Below are 16,044 nucleotides of genomic sequence, written 5' to 3'. Positions count from 1 at the left end.
CAGTTCCTTAAGTCTGACAAAGCTTACTAGCAATGTAAAGTGAAAAGTTATATGGCAAAGACAAAGTTAAAAAGCAGATTATCTTTCAATAAACGGTTTTACATGTGAAATGTGGTGTAAACCTTTACTCTTCCTAGTACTCAGAGTTTGAACTTGAATGCAATTGTCATGCGGTGTACGTTGGTAAAGAATACTGGAATTTTTCTCAAGGTTAGCGTCTATGTTATTTTTCTCTGAGCCAGCCGGCGCACGCGGCTCCCTGCGGTGCGAGTCATTGTCTGTCTCTTTGTTGGCGCGCGCCGTTATTGGGATTAGGAGACCTAACTTCTACAAATTCGCCTTGCCGAGAGGGCCCAGCCGTGTTAGAATCCCGCCAGTTCTGATGCAATTCAGGTCTGTCGTTACGAATATATCGTCTATCGTCATGTCGGTAGTTCCTGTGGTTTCTTTCTTGTCGGTTAAGTGGTGGAGAATTTCTCCCTGAATCATAACTGCGCGCTGGACCATTGCGTCTAAAGTTATTCTGTCTCTCGTAATAATAATTGTCTTGGTTCCCATATTGTCTGTTTCTCTGATTGTCTCTGTGATAGTCATTACCGCGGAGAGGTGATCTTTCCCTGTAATTATTACTATGCCAACGGTTGTTATACGGGTGGTGTCTGTTTCGGTCACGATTTGTGTTGTGAGAATAGCCTTGTCGCGTCCAGTTATTATTTCTTTCATCGCGGAATTGCGACGGATGTTATCTGTAATTGTTGTGCTCCTGCGTTCCGCGATTGTCAGTGTCAATTTCCAGTTCTTGTAACAGTCCCTGAAAAGCTTCAATGTCGTCTTTGCAACGTCCTGCCAAAATAATATGTCGTAAATGTTCAGGTAATTTGATTAAGTAAATGCGGATGAGTTCTGAGGAGCTGTATGGGTTTGACAGGTACTGATTTTTGTGCAACATATCTTCAAAATATTTCACAAGACTGGAGAATTCAGATTGTTCGAAATGTTTCATCATTATGATGCCATGTTTTACTCGGTCTTGTGTGGCTTGAGACCAATATGCTGAGAGGAAGGCATGGTAAAATTCTCCTTCACTGTGGCAATCGTGAATGACCCATCGCATTCTTACAGCTGGTTCATTCTCTAAGTAGCCACACATAAATTCTAATCTGTGTTCTAACGACCAGCTGGGAGGAAAACAATGAGAGAATTGATGGAGCCATGCTTGTGGATGAATGTCGTTGGCAGAATTCTTAAATGTTTTAAATTTACGTGTAGTAATGAATAGCTTATAGTCAAAATCATCATGTCGGCGAGTCGCATAGCGGTCATTGTTACGTCGTGTCGGCGGTTCCATCTCAAAATTCGGTGTGCCTTGCCAATTTCTTTCATAATTTCCGAAGTGTCTTGTGTTATTATTTTGTGGTTGTTCCGTATTTCTATGTCCCTCTTCCCGTATTGGGGCGCGAGTGTCCTCTGAAATACGTAATTCTTGTATTACCTGTGTCAGCTGATCTTGTACTTCGCGGATTTCTCTTTTGTACTGTGTATTGATTTGATTTTGATTTTGTTTGAATTTTCTAATTTCTTCATACTCTGCAGTGTCAGTGAAGGCTACAGGTGTTGTGTCATTCAGATCATCATCTACCTTTGTAGACAAGTTAGTGAACTGATCTGAAAGTTCGGCTACTTTGTCCGATAGTGTACTTATTTCCTCAGTGTGTTTTTCTGAACCAAGTTTCAGAGTATCTACTGTGTCCTTTAAGTTTTCCTGAGTTTTTGCAAGTTGCGTAACCGAATTGGTAGATGCAACTGAGTCAAATTTAGCTTGCAAGGTCTCATGATTTTCATGAACAACAGTTCTATGGCTGCTTCGTGATTCTGTAGTGCATTTTCATGACGCGAAAAAATAGGTTGGAAATGCTCACAAATTTGGGTTTTTACGTCGTTACAGACTTTTTGACATTTCGATTCAATGTGATGTAACTCAGTAGTTAAATCCTCACGTGTTTGTTCAAGAGTTTGCTCCAATGAGTCTAACTTTTAAAGCTGTTGCTGTGTTTGTCTCTGATTTAGTTCCATTGTGTCTAACTTTTGCTGTGTTTGTCTCTGATTTTGTTCCATTGTGTCTAACTTTTGAAGATTTTGTTCCATTGTGTCTAACTTTTGAAGCTTTTGTCCCATTTGTTGCATTAATTGTAATAGCAATGCACTGGTGTCTGAAACATGTTCCTCAGTGCTATTCGGCAATGCATTTGAACCGGTAATATTCGCAGTTTGAAAAGCAGAAAATGTGCTTGACTTATTTGAGAAAAGGGTGAGGACGCAAAACCTGAATGTACAGTATTTGCAATATTGTGTTCTGTCATTCCCGATTCCTGAGGCAAGCTGTTGCCGACCGATCGATCGATAATGCTTCCCTCTTCACTAATTGTTTCACTGTCCATGCCATTGTTTGCCGCCCGCTCCATTTCCCTATGCACAATTACCAAATTACTACTTTGAACATAGTTAATTCATTACTCTGCGGCGCTAACACACTGCTTTCGTCTTCACTGTCATTTCTCAGTTTACTTTGGAGCCTAGTATTACGTTTTTCACACGCCATTATTGTCACAATATTTCACACGACAACACAGAAAAGCACAATTTGAAGAGCAAAAATAAGAGAACACATTAACATAACACTGAAAATAATATCTAGTTAATTGCAGCAGCGAAATACTTGGTGCAAATCTACATGCGTGCCACACCTATTTTACTGTACAACAATGAAAGACTGCAACTACAAAGGAGATTCTCTCTACAATTACGCGCTAGCAATAAACAAAATCTACACTAATTACACAAACTACAAAAAAAAATCAGAAGATTCCAGTGAGGTATCCTCGGCTAAGGGTCGACATATGAAACGTCCCCTTTGAACAATTTTACACGACTGTGCTTAAACTGACACACAATATTTTGTTAGCGCAACGCAATCTGACTTTCAATAATCCCCACAAAAGAATGGGCCCTGACTAACATTAAACTATACCTTCCACAAACCACTTACCTCACAAAAATCTTCGCTACTCAAGCTACTGCAATACAGCGAGCGCCACTACTGCCAGCTAAATAAAAGATTCAAAGTACTGAAGGCACTAACTACTGATAGGCATAGTTAGCAAATGAAAGATTTTCATAGAGAACAAACAATGTATTTACCTCAATAGTCATAATATATACAGCAGTTCATGACAAATTTCAAAACTCCGCCATCTCTCTCCCCACATCCACCACTGCTGGCGGCTCACATCCAACTGCGCAACGCTATGCGCTGTTCACAGCCAGCTGCCTAACACTACAATGGCGAGTATTACAACAATGCAAAGCAGCCACAGACTGCACACAGCACAGCCAGTGATTTTCATACAGAGGTGGCGTTACCAATAAAAAAACCTAAACAGCCTACTTACACCATATATGCCTTTCCTCGCTGATTATGCAGAGAACCTCCTAATTCCTTTCCTTATCTGTCCACCAAATATTCATCATTCTTCCGTAGCACCGCATATCAAATGCTTCGATTCTCTTTTGTTCTGGTTTTCCGGCAGTCTTTGTCTCACTACCATACAATGCTATGCTCCAAACGTACATTCTCAGAACTTTTGCCTCAAAGTATGACCTATGTTTGACACAAGTATACTTCTGTTGGCCAGGAATTCACTTTTTGCCTGTGCTAGTTTGCTTTTTATGTCCTCGTTACTCCGTCCCAATAGGTTTAGGTAGCAGAATCCCCTGACTTAATCTGCTTTGTGGTAATCAACAATTCAGATGTTAAGTTCCATTATATTAACTAAAAAGGGGGAAAATAAGGCTTTTATGTGGAGATACATTTAACGGCTGATGAGAAATACGATGAATTTACAATCTGAGTCTAGTATTTGTAACGAAAACTTAATTTAAGGAAGGAGAAAAAGAAACTGAGTATGATCATTTAATACTAGGAAGACATTTTGTGTCATGTTTTGTTGCTATTATACTTACCTAACAGTGAAAAATATCTAGCAGTACTGCATTTTCAGAAAAACCTACTCTTGTCACGACTAAGGTGGCTATTAGTGAAAGGGGGCACCAGATTTGTGTGCCTGAGTTGTGCTATAGCGAATTCTGTTTTCTTATTCTTCATCCTGTCCTGATTTCAGATTTTGATCTTGTTGTTGTGGCTCTTCAGTCCGAGAACTTGTTTAAAAAAAATTGTTCAAATGGCTCTGAGCACTATGGGACTTAACATCTGAGGTCATCAGTCCCCTAGAACCTAGAACTACTTAAACCTAACTAACCTAAGGACATCACACACATCATGCCCGAGGCAGGATTAGAACTTGCGACCGTAGCAGTCGCGCGGTTCCGGACTGAAGCGCCTAGAACTGCTCGGCCACATGGGCCGGCGAACTTGTTTCCTCCAGCTCTCCTCGCTAGTCTACCGTGTGCAAGCGTCGTTCTGCATAGGTACCCGTTTGAACCTGTTCACTGGATTCATGCTTACGTCTCCCTCTACAGTTTTTGTCCCCCATACTTCCTTCAGTTACCAAAATCACGATTCCATGATGCCTCAGGTTGCTTCCTATCAGCCCCTCCCTTATTTTAGTCAAGTTGTGTCATACATTTAACTCCAAGTAGATTATGTGTCTTCTCATTACTTATTCGATCTACTTATCCGATCTTCAGCATTTTTCTGTGGCACCACATTTCAAAAGCTTCTATTCTCTTCTTGTCTAAACTGTTTATCGTACACGTTTACAAAGCTACAATTCAAACAAATATCTTTAGAGAAGACTTCCTAACACTTAAATTTAATCTGGATTTTAACAAATTCCCCTTTTTCATAAATATTGTTCTTGCTATAGTCAGTCTCCATTTTGTATACTCGCTATGTCTCCTATTATCAGTTATCTTGCTGCCTAAACAGCACAATGATCTATGGATTGCCGGCACGGTAGCTCAGCGTGTTCGGACAAGGGTTAGCTGCCCTCTGTAATAAAAAAAAAAGAAAAACTGAGTTAATGCATCAACGGAGAACTTGAACAAGCGTCATGGGACCTCCGCCCCCAACAAATACAACTAACAATTAATGAACAAAATAAGATCCACAAAAACAAGTGGGGGTAGCGTCTTTGAATAGTAATCGAAACCTCTTCGGTCCCAGTTTCGACACACGCCACCCCTTACATTTTTATGAATAATCAGCGTTGGCGAGCGTCACCCTCATTCTACCAACGGCTTTGTCAAAAAAAGAGGAGGAGAGGGCGGACGTTCAGCGCACGCTCTTGCCCTTAGGGTGGGAAGATTCCCGCTAAGGCGGAATAATCAGCAATGATCAATGGCTTGAGGATGCAGAAGGCAATAGAAACCACTGCATTAAAGACACATAAGGTGTATTCACAGCACACGTGGCCTGTAATTAAAAAAGTGTCATGATGATCTCTCCATTGGCAAAAGATTCCGGAATAGTCCCCCTTTCGCATCTCCGGGAGGGGACTGCCAAGGGGGAGGTAACCGTGAAAAAATATTCAAAAATCAACGAAAAGATAACGTTCTACGAGGCAGGGTGTGGAATGTTGAATGTGGTAGGGAAGCTAGAAAATCTGAAAAGAGAAATGCAAAGTCTCAATCTAGATAGTGTAGAGGTCAATGAAGTAAAATGGAAAGAAGACAAGGATTTCTGGTCAGATGAGTATAAGGTAATATCAACAGCAGCAGAAAATTATATAACGAGAGTAGTATTCGTTATGAATAGAAAGAGTGTGTTACAGTGCACAGTGCAGTCATAGGGTTGTTCTTGTCAAAATCGACAGCAAACAAACACTGTCGGTGTTCAGGTATACATGCCGACGTTGCAAGCAGAAGATGAAGAGACAAGAAAGTGTATCAGAATATTGAAAGGGTAATACAGTAAAAACAGGGATATGAAAATCTAATAGTCGTGTAGGACTCGAAGAAGAAAAGGTTACAGGACAATATGGGCTTGGGATAAGGAATTACAGAGGAGAACGATTAATTGAGTTCTGTAATAAACTTCAGGTGGTAACAGCGAATACTCAGTTCAAGACTCGCAAGAGGAGGAGATATACTTCGAAAAGGCTGGGTGATACGGGAAGATTTCAGTTAGACCCATCATGGTCACACAAAGATTCCGAAATCAGATACTGGATTGTAAGGCGTGCCCAGGAGCAGATATAGACTCAGATGACAATGCAGTAGTGACGAAGAGTACACTGAAGAAATTAGTCACGACGAATCAACACGCAAAGAAGTTGGATACAGAAGTGCTAAGGGATGACAAGATACGCTTGAAGTCCTCTAAGCCCATAGATACAGCAATAAGGACTAGCTCAGTAGACAATACAGTTGAAGAGGAATGCGCATCTCTAAAGAGGGAATCACAGAATTTGGAAAGAAAAACATAGGTACAAGAAAGGTAACTACCTCAGTTGATCGATGAAAGAAGGAAGTATAAAAATGTTCAGGGAATTACAGGAATACAGAAATACAAATCTCTTTGGAATGATATAAATAGGAAGTGCAGGGAAGTTAAGACGAAACGGCTGTGTGAAAAATGTGAAGAAATCGAAGAAGAAATTTTTGTCGAAGAACTGACTCAGCATACAGAAATGTCAAAATAACTTTCAGTGACACAAAAAGTAAGGGTGGTAACATGAAGAGTGCAACGAGAATTCCACTGTCAAATGCAGAGGAGAGAGCGGATAGGTCGAAAGAGTTCATTGAAGGCCTCTAAGAGGGGGAAGATTTGTCTAATGTGATAGATGAAGAAACAGGAGATAGGGGATCCAGTATTAGAATCGGAATTTAAGAGAGCTTTGGAGGACTTAAGATCAAATAAGGCAGAAGGGATAGGTAACATTCCATCAGAATTTCTAAAATCATTGGGAGATGTGGCAGCAAAACGGCCAGCCCGTGTGGCCGAACGGTTGTAGGCGCTTCAGTCTGGAACCGCGCGACCGCTACGGTCGCAGGTTCGAATCCTGCCTCGGACATGGATGTGTGTGATGTCCTTAGGTTAGTTAGGTTTAAGTAGTCCTAAGTTCTAGGGGACTGATGAGCGCAGATGTTAAGTCCCGTAGTGCTCAGAGCCATTTGAACCAGCAAAACGACTACTCACGTTGGTGTGTAGACATACCATCTGACTTTCGCAAAAATATCATCCACACAATTCTGAAGACTGCAAGAACTGACAAGTGCGAGAAATATCGCACAATCAGTAACAACTCATGCACCCAAGTTGCTGACAAGAATAATATACATAACTAGCTATACCCGGCTAACTTCGTTCTGCCTCTGAAAATCTTTACATGTTATAGCTGACCCGGGAAACGTTGTTTTGCCATATAAATTATCTCTAGTCTGTAAGAATAATGTATACGTGTAACACAATGTATACGTGTAACACAATAGTCGTTGTTGCCGATAGCTCGTGACACAAACAATAATAATGGCCGAAAACTGTATAGGGAGTGAGAAAAGGCTTAGGGGGAAGTCCGGTAGTATCGGCCACTATTAGTTCTAGCGATTCTACGGTAGATAGCGCGGATTTAACAATTGCAGCTGATACACGGCTCGTCCATGAGCATACAAAAATAGCGGCAATTTCGAGTCGAAACGTGTTCGCCAGCATTATGAATAAGGCCAAGCGCGCACGCATCAAGTTTTATTGTACGTAAAAATATTGTACGATTAAATTCTTTTAGAGGAACAAAAGAGAACATAGGAACTTCTTTGTTCCACTAAAAGAATTCGATCGTACGATATATTTCCGTACGATAAAAATCGATGGGAGTGCGCTAGGCCTAAATGTTGGTTTGGCGAACGACGGGTGCTACCTAGATAAACTTCTCGGTCTAGTTACGTCGATTCAAAGAGGGATATTCGAGTCGTTGCTTTTGGTACGTTTTCTTAAACTACTAAAATCGCTATTAAAAAATAAGGGTTGGTGGTAGAAGGGTGAAAATTTAGGGCTGCGTGTATTTTGTAATGCCACATCATTAAAAAAAAAAAAAAATTAAAACTTCTGTCCAAAAATTAAGGAAAAATTATTGCGGTGGACCACCCTTATAACTTAGGGGTATAAAAAATAGATTACGACTGATTCTCAGACGTACCGAATATACATGTAAAATTTCATCAAAATCGATCCAGCCGTAGATCAAGTGATAACTGATCAGTTATCGACTGGGGTTAAAAATTATTAAATTACTAAAATCGCTATTAAAAATAAAAAGTTCTGTCCAAAAAATAAGAAAAAGATTTTGGGGTGGTCCACCCCTTATCACTTAGGGGTATGAAAAATAGATTACGACCAATTTTCAGACCTACCGAATATACATGTACGATCAAGCCGTTTCGGAGGAGTATGGCAGCTAACACTTTGACACGAGAATTTTATATATAAGGATAATGGAAAATTTAATTGATGATAGTATAGAATATGTACAAGAGATAAAGAAGAATAATAAGAGTGGACGACCAAGAACGAAGCGCTCAGATTAGAAAGTGTGTAAGACAGGAATGTAGTTTTTGCCCCTACTGGGTTCAATCTGTACGTCGAAGAAGCAATGATGGAAATAAAACAAGAGTGGAATTAAAATTTAAGTGAAAGGATTTCAGTGTTACGATTCGCTGATTACATGGCTATCCTGAGTGAAAGTGAAGAAGAATTACACGATATGCAGAATGGAATGAACAATAGAATGAGTACAGAATATGGATTGAGAGTAAATCGAAGAAAGACGAAAGTAATCACAAGTAGCAGAAATTAGAACAGCGAAAAACTTAACATCAGGTTTGATGGCCACAAAGTAGATGAAGATAAGGAATTCTGATACATAGGCAGCAAAATAATCAATGACGGACGAAGCTGGGAGGACAGCAAAAGCAGACTAGCACTGGCAAAATGTGTATTCCTGGCGAAGAGAAGTCTGCTAGTATCAAACAGGAGTTAATGTGAAGCAGAAATTTCTGAGAAATATGTCTGGACCAAAGCATTGGATGGTAGTGAAACTTGGACTGTGGGAAAACCAGAACAGAAGAGAATCGAGGCATTTGAAATGTGGTGCTACAGGCGACAAGGTAAGTAATGAGAAGGTTCTGCGCAGAATGTGAGAGGAAAGAAATATTTGGAAAACACTGACAAGGAGAAGGTACAGGATGATAGGACATCTGTTAAAACATCATCAGGGTATGACTTCCATGGTACTAGAGAAAGCTGTAGAGGGCAAGAACTGTGGTGGGTTAGTGTTTAACGTCCCGTCGACAACGAGGTCATTAGAGACGGAGGGCAAGCTCGGGTTAGGGAAGGATTGGGAAGGAAATCGGCCGTGCCCTTTCAAAGGAACCATCCCGGCATTTGCCTCAAATGATTTAGGGAAATCACGGAAAACCTAAATCAGGATGGCCGGAGACGGGATTGAACCGTCGTCCTCCCGAATGCGAGTCCAGTGTGCTAACCACTGCGCCACCTCGCTCGGTGCAAGAACTGTAGAGGAAGACAGAGATTGGAATACATCCAGTAAATAATTGAGGAAGTAGGTTGCAAGTGCTACTCAGAGATGAAGAGGTAAGGAGAGGAATTCATGGCGGGCCGCTTCAAACCCCCTCCCCCACCACACCACCACCCCAAAAAAAGAAAAAAACAATATTTTAGTGTCTTATTCCTCCGTCATCGTCTGAGTTGATTCGATTACTTAGCATTACCCTTGTTTTACATTTGTTGATGTTCGACGTGTAACTTCTTTTCAGTGCACTATCCATTCCATTAAACTGCTCAAAGTCCTTTGCTGTCTCCGGCAGAATTACATTGTCATCGGAAAACCTCAGTTTTTTTATGAGACAGTGCTGAAAAGTAATGCGTCCGAATTTTTGTTGCATTCTTAATATCGGCTGAGGCATTACATGTCATGCATATTACTCGGTCGATCTTTCCGCTTCGCTGACGCAATTCGCAGCTCATTGCCGCTGGAGGGCTCCATATTGTAGGGTGTAACTTGACGGTGTGTTAACGTGTGTCGGCTCAGAAAACTGAAAGCACGAATTGTAAGAGATCATCCATTTATGGAGCACTCTCTCCTTCACTGTGACAATGCCACTCTGCTGCGACCTCTCAAACAATCCGACGCTTTGGGTTCACTGTCATCAATCGGCCTCCATACATTTCCGACTTGACCCTCAGAGGTGTGGCTCCGTCAGCATAGTCAAACATTCACAGTGACGAAACAACAAATTAGTCTCACCGGGAGAAATTTTTTCTTCGCCATAATGACTACGTTGAGAAATAAAATGTATATAGGAACGAAGACTAAAGATAAAGAACGTTTGCTCAACGCACGTATTGAGCAACACCGGGGACTTGTACAACCATATCTCACTTCCTTCAGAACCAATGCTTTCCTTCCATGTCTTTCGACTGTAGAGTCGAAGAACATGATCCTGCAGTCTGGTTTCTGTACAGGTTCTAAATAAATTTTCGCTTGCTGTGTTTAACACCAGCTACCCTAAGAATTGTAAACAGTGTGGCCCAGGCAACATTGCGAAAAGTTTTAACTATACTTACAAATGGTATTTTTGCCTTTCTTCAGTCTATCATAGGGTCAGTATTGTCGTGTACTTTCCTACATTTCTCGGAACTCAAACTGACTGTCCCCGATGTCGGCTTCTAGCCGTTTTTCTATTCTTCTGTTAATATTTTGTGCTAGTACACAGAGCATAATTAAATTGTCTTACAGACGTTGGGACCAAGACGACTAAGTTCAGCATAGAAACACATGTCCAGATACGTGCCGTTTTCTCGCTAGACGCAAAATACCACAACACAAGTTCAACCCTCCAGCATTTTCGGCGTTACTGACTAGGTTATAACGTACGTCATTCACCGATCACCTAATGTCCCATGCACACTACAAGTTTCTTTAAATGTCATTCAGTTGAGATCGTGATCAGAAAGGTTTATACCTCCTGTTTTGCTTGTTGTATTTGGTCATACTGTATTGTTGTGTGGTAGTAATCGTTCACTTCAGTATAGAATGCAAACTGTACGTACATTTCATTTTTAGTGTGTTGCTACTGACCATAGTGAACTACACGTACACCGACATGATGTTACTGAACGGCGAAGCTCCGTGCAAGAGTAAGCCTGCTCGTCACTCGTGCATGCAGCGTTTTATACACAGCCAAATACCTTCGCAGTCCCTCTTTGCTACGGTGTACAAGTGTGCCTTAGAGAGGGTAAATTCATCACCATCAGAGCCGACTGTAGTGCTCGACGCCGACACAGCGCACCCTACACTGAAAGACTGTATTCCACGCAGTGGAAGAGGACGGCGAGTACCAGGAACGTAGCAGGTAGATTGAATTTTGGATCACCAAACTGTTTGGCCTGTTAAGCATGAGTATTAAATACACCTCCAAAAGGCACAGACAATGTAACCACGCGATTTTACGTCACTTCTGCTGGTGATTCTTTCACCATTCTGTGGACGAGCACGACTTCCCACGGGGGATCCTTTTCACGGATTAAGTCAACTTTACTAGGGAAAATTCTCTCAATTTCCACAACAGTCACGCGTGAAAAGCCCACATGCTGAACACTCTCATCGGTTTCAGGAACTATATGGTGTGAACAAGTGGACAGGGTTCCTGGATAGACGTGTGACTGGGCTAAACCTTCTTCCGACATATCTCAGGGGTACCGCGAGTTTGCAATTCATTAACGGGATACTGCATTGTCTCTTGGGAGGTATCCCATTGCAAGTACATCAAAACATGTGGTTCCAGCACGATAGCGCACCACATCATTTTTCTCGTACTGTCCGAGATCATCTGGACCATAGATCTTGACAGCAGTGGATAGGTCGTGGTGGCCCGACTGCTTGGTCTGCACGTTCTCCCGACTTGAACCGGCTTGACTGTTACCTGTGGAGTCAGATGAAATCCTTGATTTACGAGGCCCCTGTGGCATCCGAGGAAAACCTAGTGGCACGGGTCGCGACTGCGGTGAATCCCGGAGGACCAGGGATTGGTGATCGTATGCACCGGAACATGGTATAGATGTACCGTATCTGTACTGACGTCGATGATAGTCACATCGAACCCTACTTGATACTGGATCCAAACCACAAGCAGCAATAGGCAGGGAGCAGTGTGTCTGTTGATATTTTATGTATCTGGAAAACAGTACATTTCTGGATGTGAGTTTCTGTGCTAAACATAACTATCTTTGTTCCCACTACAAGTCCTCAAAGTCAACAAATGGAATTTAGTTACATCCTGTATTTACAGCCATGCCTTATTAAACTGATAGTTCGGTCATGTTCATATCTGTCACTTTGATTCTATATAATCAATTATCTGTTTTAGCAAATATCTCCTCGATTAGTAAGTTAAATGCTACTACTTCCTGTTAACCTTGCGGTCTCTATCATTAGGGACTCGAACGGATAGCAAGTCCCTTTGCAGTAATTCGAGAACTAAGCAGCTGTCGTGTTCCGCAGGTGACCTACAACATGGGCGCCCACGCGCTCACGTGGACAGTGGTGAACGAGATCGTGCCGACCTCGATCCGAGGTCTAGCCAACTCAGCAGTGGCGGTGTTGACGGCGGTTGTCACTTTCGCCATCATGAAACTCTTCCAGATCGTCTCGTCAGCTCTCGGCACCTACGTTCCTTTCTGGTTCTTCGGAGCATGCGCCTTTGCAGAATTCATATTCACGTTCTTCTTGATTCCAGAAACGAAGGGCCGAACGCTCGAGGACATAAGTGCCGAGATGAGCGGGAAGGCAGCCGGAGGGACAGAGACGGATGGGAAGACATCAGTTCTAGGACGAAATCCTTGAAAATCCAATGTTTAAATCTTTCCACCAATACTGAGTCTACTCTCTACATGCGATGTTTATTCTTTTGTCGAAGCAACTTAGACGTGCTTCTCCTCTGTGGGAAGAGGATATACGTCTCAACGCGATTAGTGCTGTTGCGAATGAGCAGAGATAATTAATGAATTGCATGTGGCGTCTTGAATGCTAATAACAGGAAACTTATTTTATAGCGTATACATCTACCCACAAGATCTGAATTGACTGTGAACTGAATTAAAATCTGTTCGTCTACTTCTTCCTCGTTTTCCTAGCGTTTATCCCGTATAATCCGGTGTTCCCGTTTTTCAGAATTTGGAAAATTCTATTTTATTTTATTATTTAACTTTGTGGCCTGTCGTCACAGTCGTCGAAGACGACCTAAGAGAGGGAAGTCGCGCGCGCCATCTGATTGCGAATTGTGTGAACTTTATTCTGTGTATTATCCTACTTTAAAAGTTCCTGTATTTTGTCCTCTGAGGCGGATTTTGGGGACCTAAATGATCATGGGAAACCGCCTGGAAGCAACACCCGGGTTGGTCATTGTACCAGCCTACGGCCTTCAATGCGTCACGCGGATTCTGCCTGGCTCTAGTTCATGTCTCTGCCACACAAGCTAATTCGCTACACCTTGCGCTAGACGAACAGGTCTCAAATATACTTAACGTGTAAAAAAAAAGATAGGTATGTATATGTTTTGTATTAAACTTAAGCCTTTTCACATTCAGATGTTAGAAAATCTGTATTTAGCCATTTTGTATGTTTCAAAGCTATATGGCTATATTTTTTCTGTGTATAAATCTGTACTTTCTTTCTCTACAAATAAAACCACTAATGTACAATTTTTCATGTAAAGCTTTTATTTTGCGATAAATGGCGTGCAAGTCAGACATGCGCTGTAAATTATCACGTTAGTGCATATGTTCGTGGTGTTTTTGTTTAGCGTGTTGGTATTCCGGTTGCTTCGGAGATCGAAAGTGGATCGGTAGAAAATGAAGTACGAAGTGGACAAATCGAACAATTCGACATTCTTTTGTTTGAGTTGATTACAGGGGTGACAGCATCAGAGGCAGCCAGAAACATCTCCGGTATATATGGAGATAATTTCAGTGGACATTGCACAGCAAGAAACTGGTTTTCTCGTTTTAAGGAGGATAGTATTGAAACTCCATGTTCAGGAAGACTTACGGGGTTTGATGAAGACCGTATAAACGCATTAATCGATGATGATCCATGTCAGTGTACTCGAGAACTGGCAAATGTGATGAACTATGATCGTTCCACTATCGTGCGACATTTGCATGGAATGGACAAGGTTCAAAAATCGGGTGTATGCATACCGCGTGCTCTAAGCAACAATCACGAAACTCAGCGAGTGGCTGTATGTGCCTCTCTGACTGCTCGTCATCAACTGGCTCGTGAACAACACCGATCATTCTTATCCTGTATCGTTACTGGTGACGACAGATGGTGTGTCTATGCAAACATAAGAAGAAGAAAGGAATGGTAGGGTCCAAATGAAGCAGCAACTTCCCGTACAAAGAGCGCGCGCATCGACGAAGGAGAATGGTATACGTCTGGTCGCGTACTACGATTTACTTTCCCGAGGTTTAGTTATCACTGCTGACATTTGTCAACAACTGATTCGTCTTGCTGACGCAGTCCAAGAACAACGACCAGGAAGACCACGTGAAGTGATGCCACTCCACGGTAACGCCCAACCTTGTTCTGCTACACTGGCAGAAACATTATGCAGTAATTGGGTTGGGAAGTCATTCCGTACCCACCACATTTACCTGATCCTGCGCCCTCAGATTTTCATCTTTTCCGCTCCCTAGCGAACAACTTTCAAGGACCTTCGTTTCTGGCTGAAAATTCGCTTCGTACTTGGTTCGACGAGTTCTTCGCCTCATACTCACGTGATTTCTACACTCGTGGAATCAAAAGATATCCCATCATTGCCAGAATGTTGTAAACAGTGAAGGAGAATACATTATTGATCACTAAAGTCTCTGTTACGTATATCTCTTGTATTTATTGAAAACGCTACGAACTTATGCACCAACCAAGATATAATATTATCGCTCGGAAACACACAAATGTCTGTTGTTTCTGGGTTTACAACCAAGTAAGAAGGGATCAGATGTTCAGAGAAGGAAGCGGAATCGGCATGTCACTGACAAGTGTTGCAGTGCGATTTGTAGAATTACGATGAGAACGCTGATTCTCATTAAATATGGCACAAGCGGGAGATTTGAAAATGTGTATCAAGTGACAGTGAAGTCTGAATGCTACGATTCATCTGATACATACAATCACACTAATACTGTAGTGCTAGAGGGGATATTATGCTGTATAAATATATATTTCACTAACAATTTGTAAGCAGTGAGTTCACATGTACTTATAAAAAGTATTTCAGTTTGTGGTTTTACGGGCTTTGAGTAAAGTTAACTAGTTACGACGTCTTTTTAGAAGATATGTTGGAAATTGGTTAATGTGATAGTGTTGAACGCTGAGACATTCATGTCATTTACACCACGATCAATGAAACTTATTTGATGCCTCTGCCCTTATGACACGATCTTTAATGTGTTAATATACTGTAGACATTCCTAACGTTTCATGAACTATTTAAAATTTTGAAATTTTACAATAAGCGATAGTGCGCAAAGAGGAATACTCCTATGCGTATTTATCTACCGATATACTGAATTAAACGTAGTGAAAATTCAAAAACAAGAATATATCGGTGTAACATCTGTTAATATTTGAAATCCATATTCCTGCAAAAAAAAGCATCTGAGGGACAAAGATGTCACCACAGACGACTTGACAGGAAGTGGACGTTTCTCATTTAAACGTTTGGTAACGTAAAAGAAACTAAATGAGTACTATTGGATCGTGGTCATATGACGATCAGTAACATGCTTTTACTGCACATGAGATTTTGTGCCATTATCCTGGATAAAGATTGCAAAATCTTAACAATATTTCCTACAATAGTAACGTAAAATATTTGTTATTGCAGATACATCCATGGGATGTGGCAGGTCCATTTTCATTCTCATTACAAGCCGACTGTGTGTCAGCACAGAATTTCTATTCCATACACAATTCATTTTCACAGAAATCGTCACAGTGTAGAAGA

General features: G+C 41.4%; 1 protein-coding gene across 1 annotated transcript in view; it reads left to right on the top strand.

Annotated features, from left to right (window-relative positions):
- The window catches only part of LOC126260561 (facilitated trehalose transporter Tret1-like), an 86,971-nt gene extending 73,820 nt beyond the window's left edge, over positions 1-13,151 (top strand). The window contains exon 4 of the mRNA XM_049957895.1: positions 12,537-13,151. Within this exon, the coding sequence (XP_049813852.1) occupies positions 12,537-12,878 (342 nt within the window). The 3' untranslated portion in view covers positions 12,879-13,151. The remainder of the gene's footprint in view (positions 1-12,536) is intronic.
- The last annotated feature ends 2,893 nt before the right edge of the window (positions 13,152-16,044 follow it).

The sequence above is a fragment of the Schistocerca nitens genome, chromosome 5 (genome assembly GCF_023898315.1).
Source record: "Schistocerca nitens isolate TAMUIC-IGC-003100 chromosome 5, iqSchNite1.1, whole genome shotgun sequence".
NCBI lineage: Eukaryota > Metazoa > Arthropoda > Insecta > Orthoptera > Acrididae > Schistocerca > Schistocerca nitens.
This window is presented reverse-complemented; position numbering and strand designations above follow the sequence as displayed.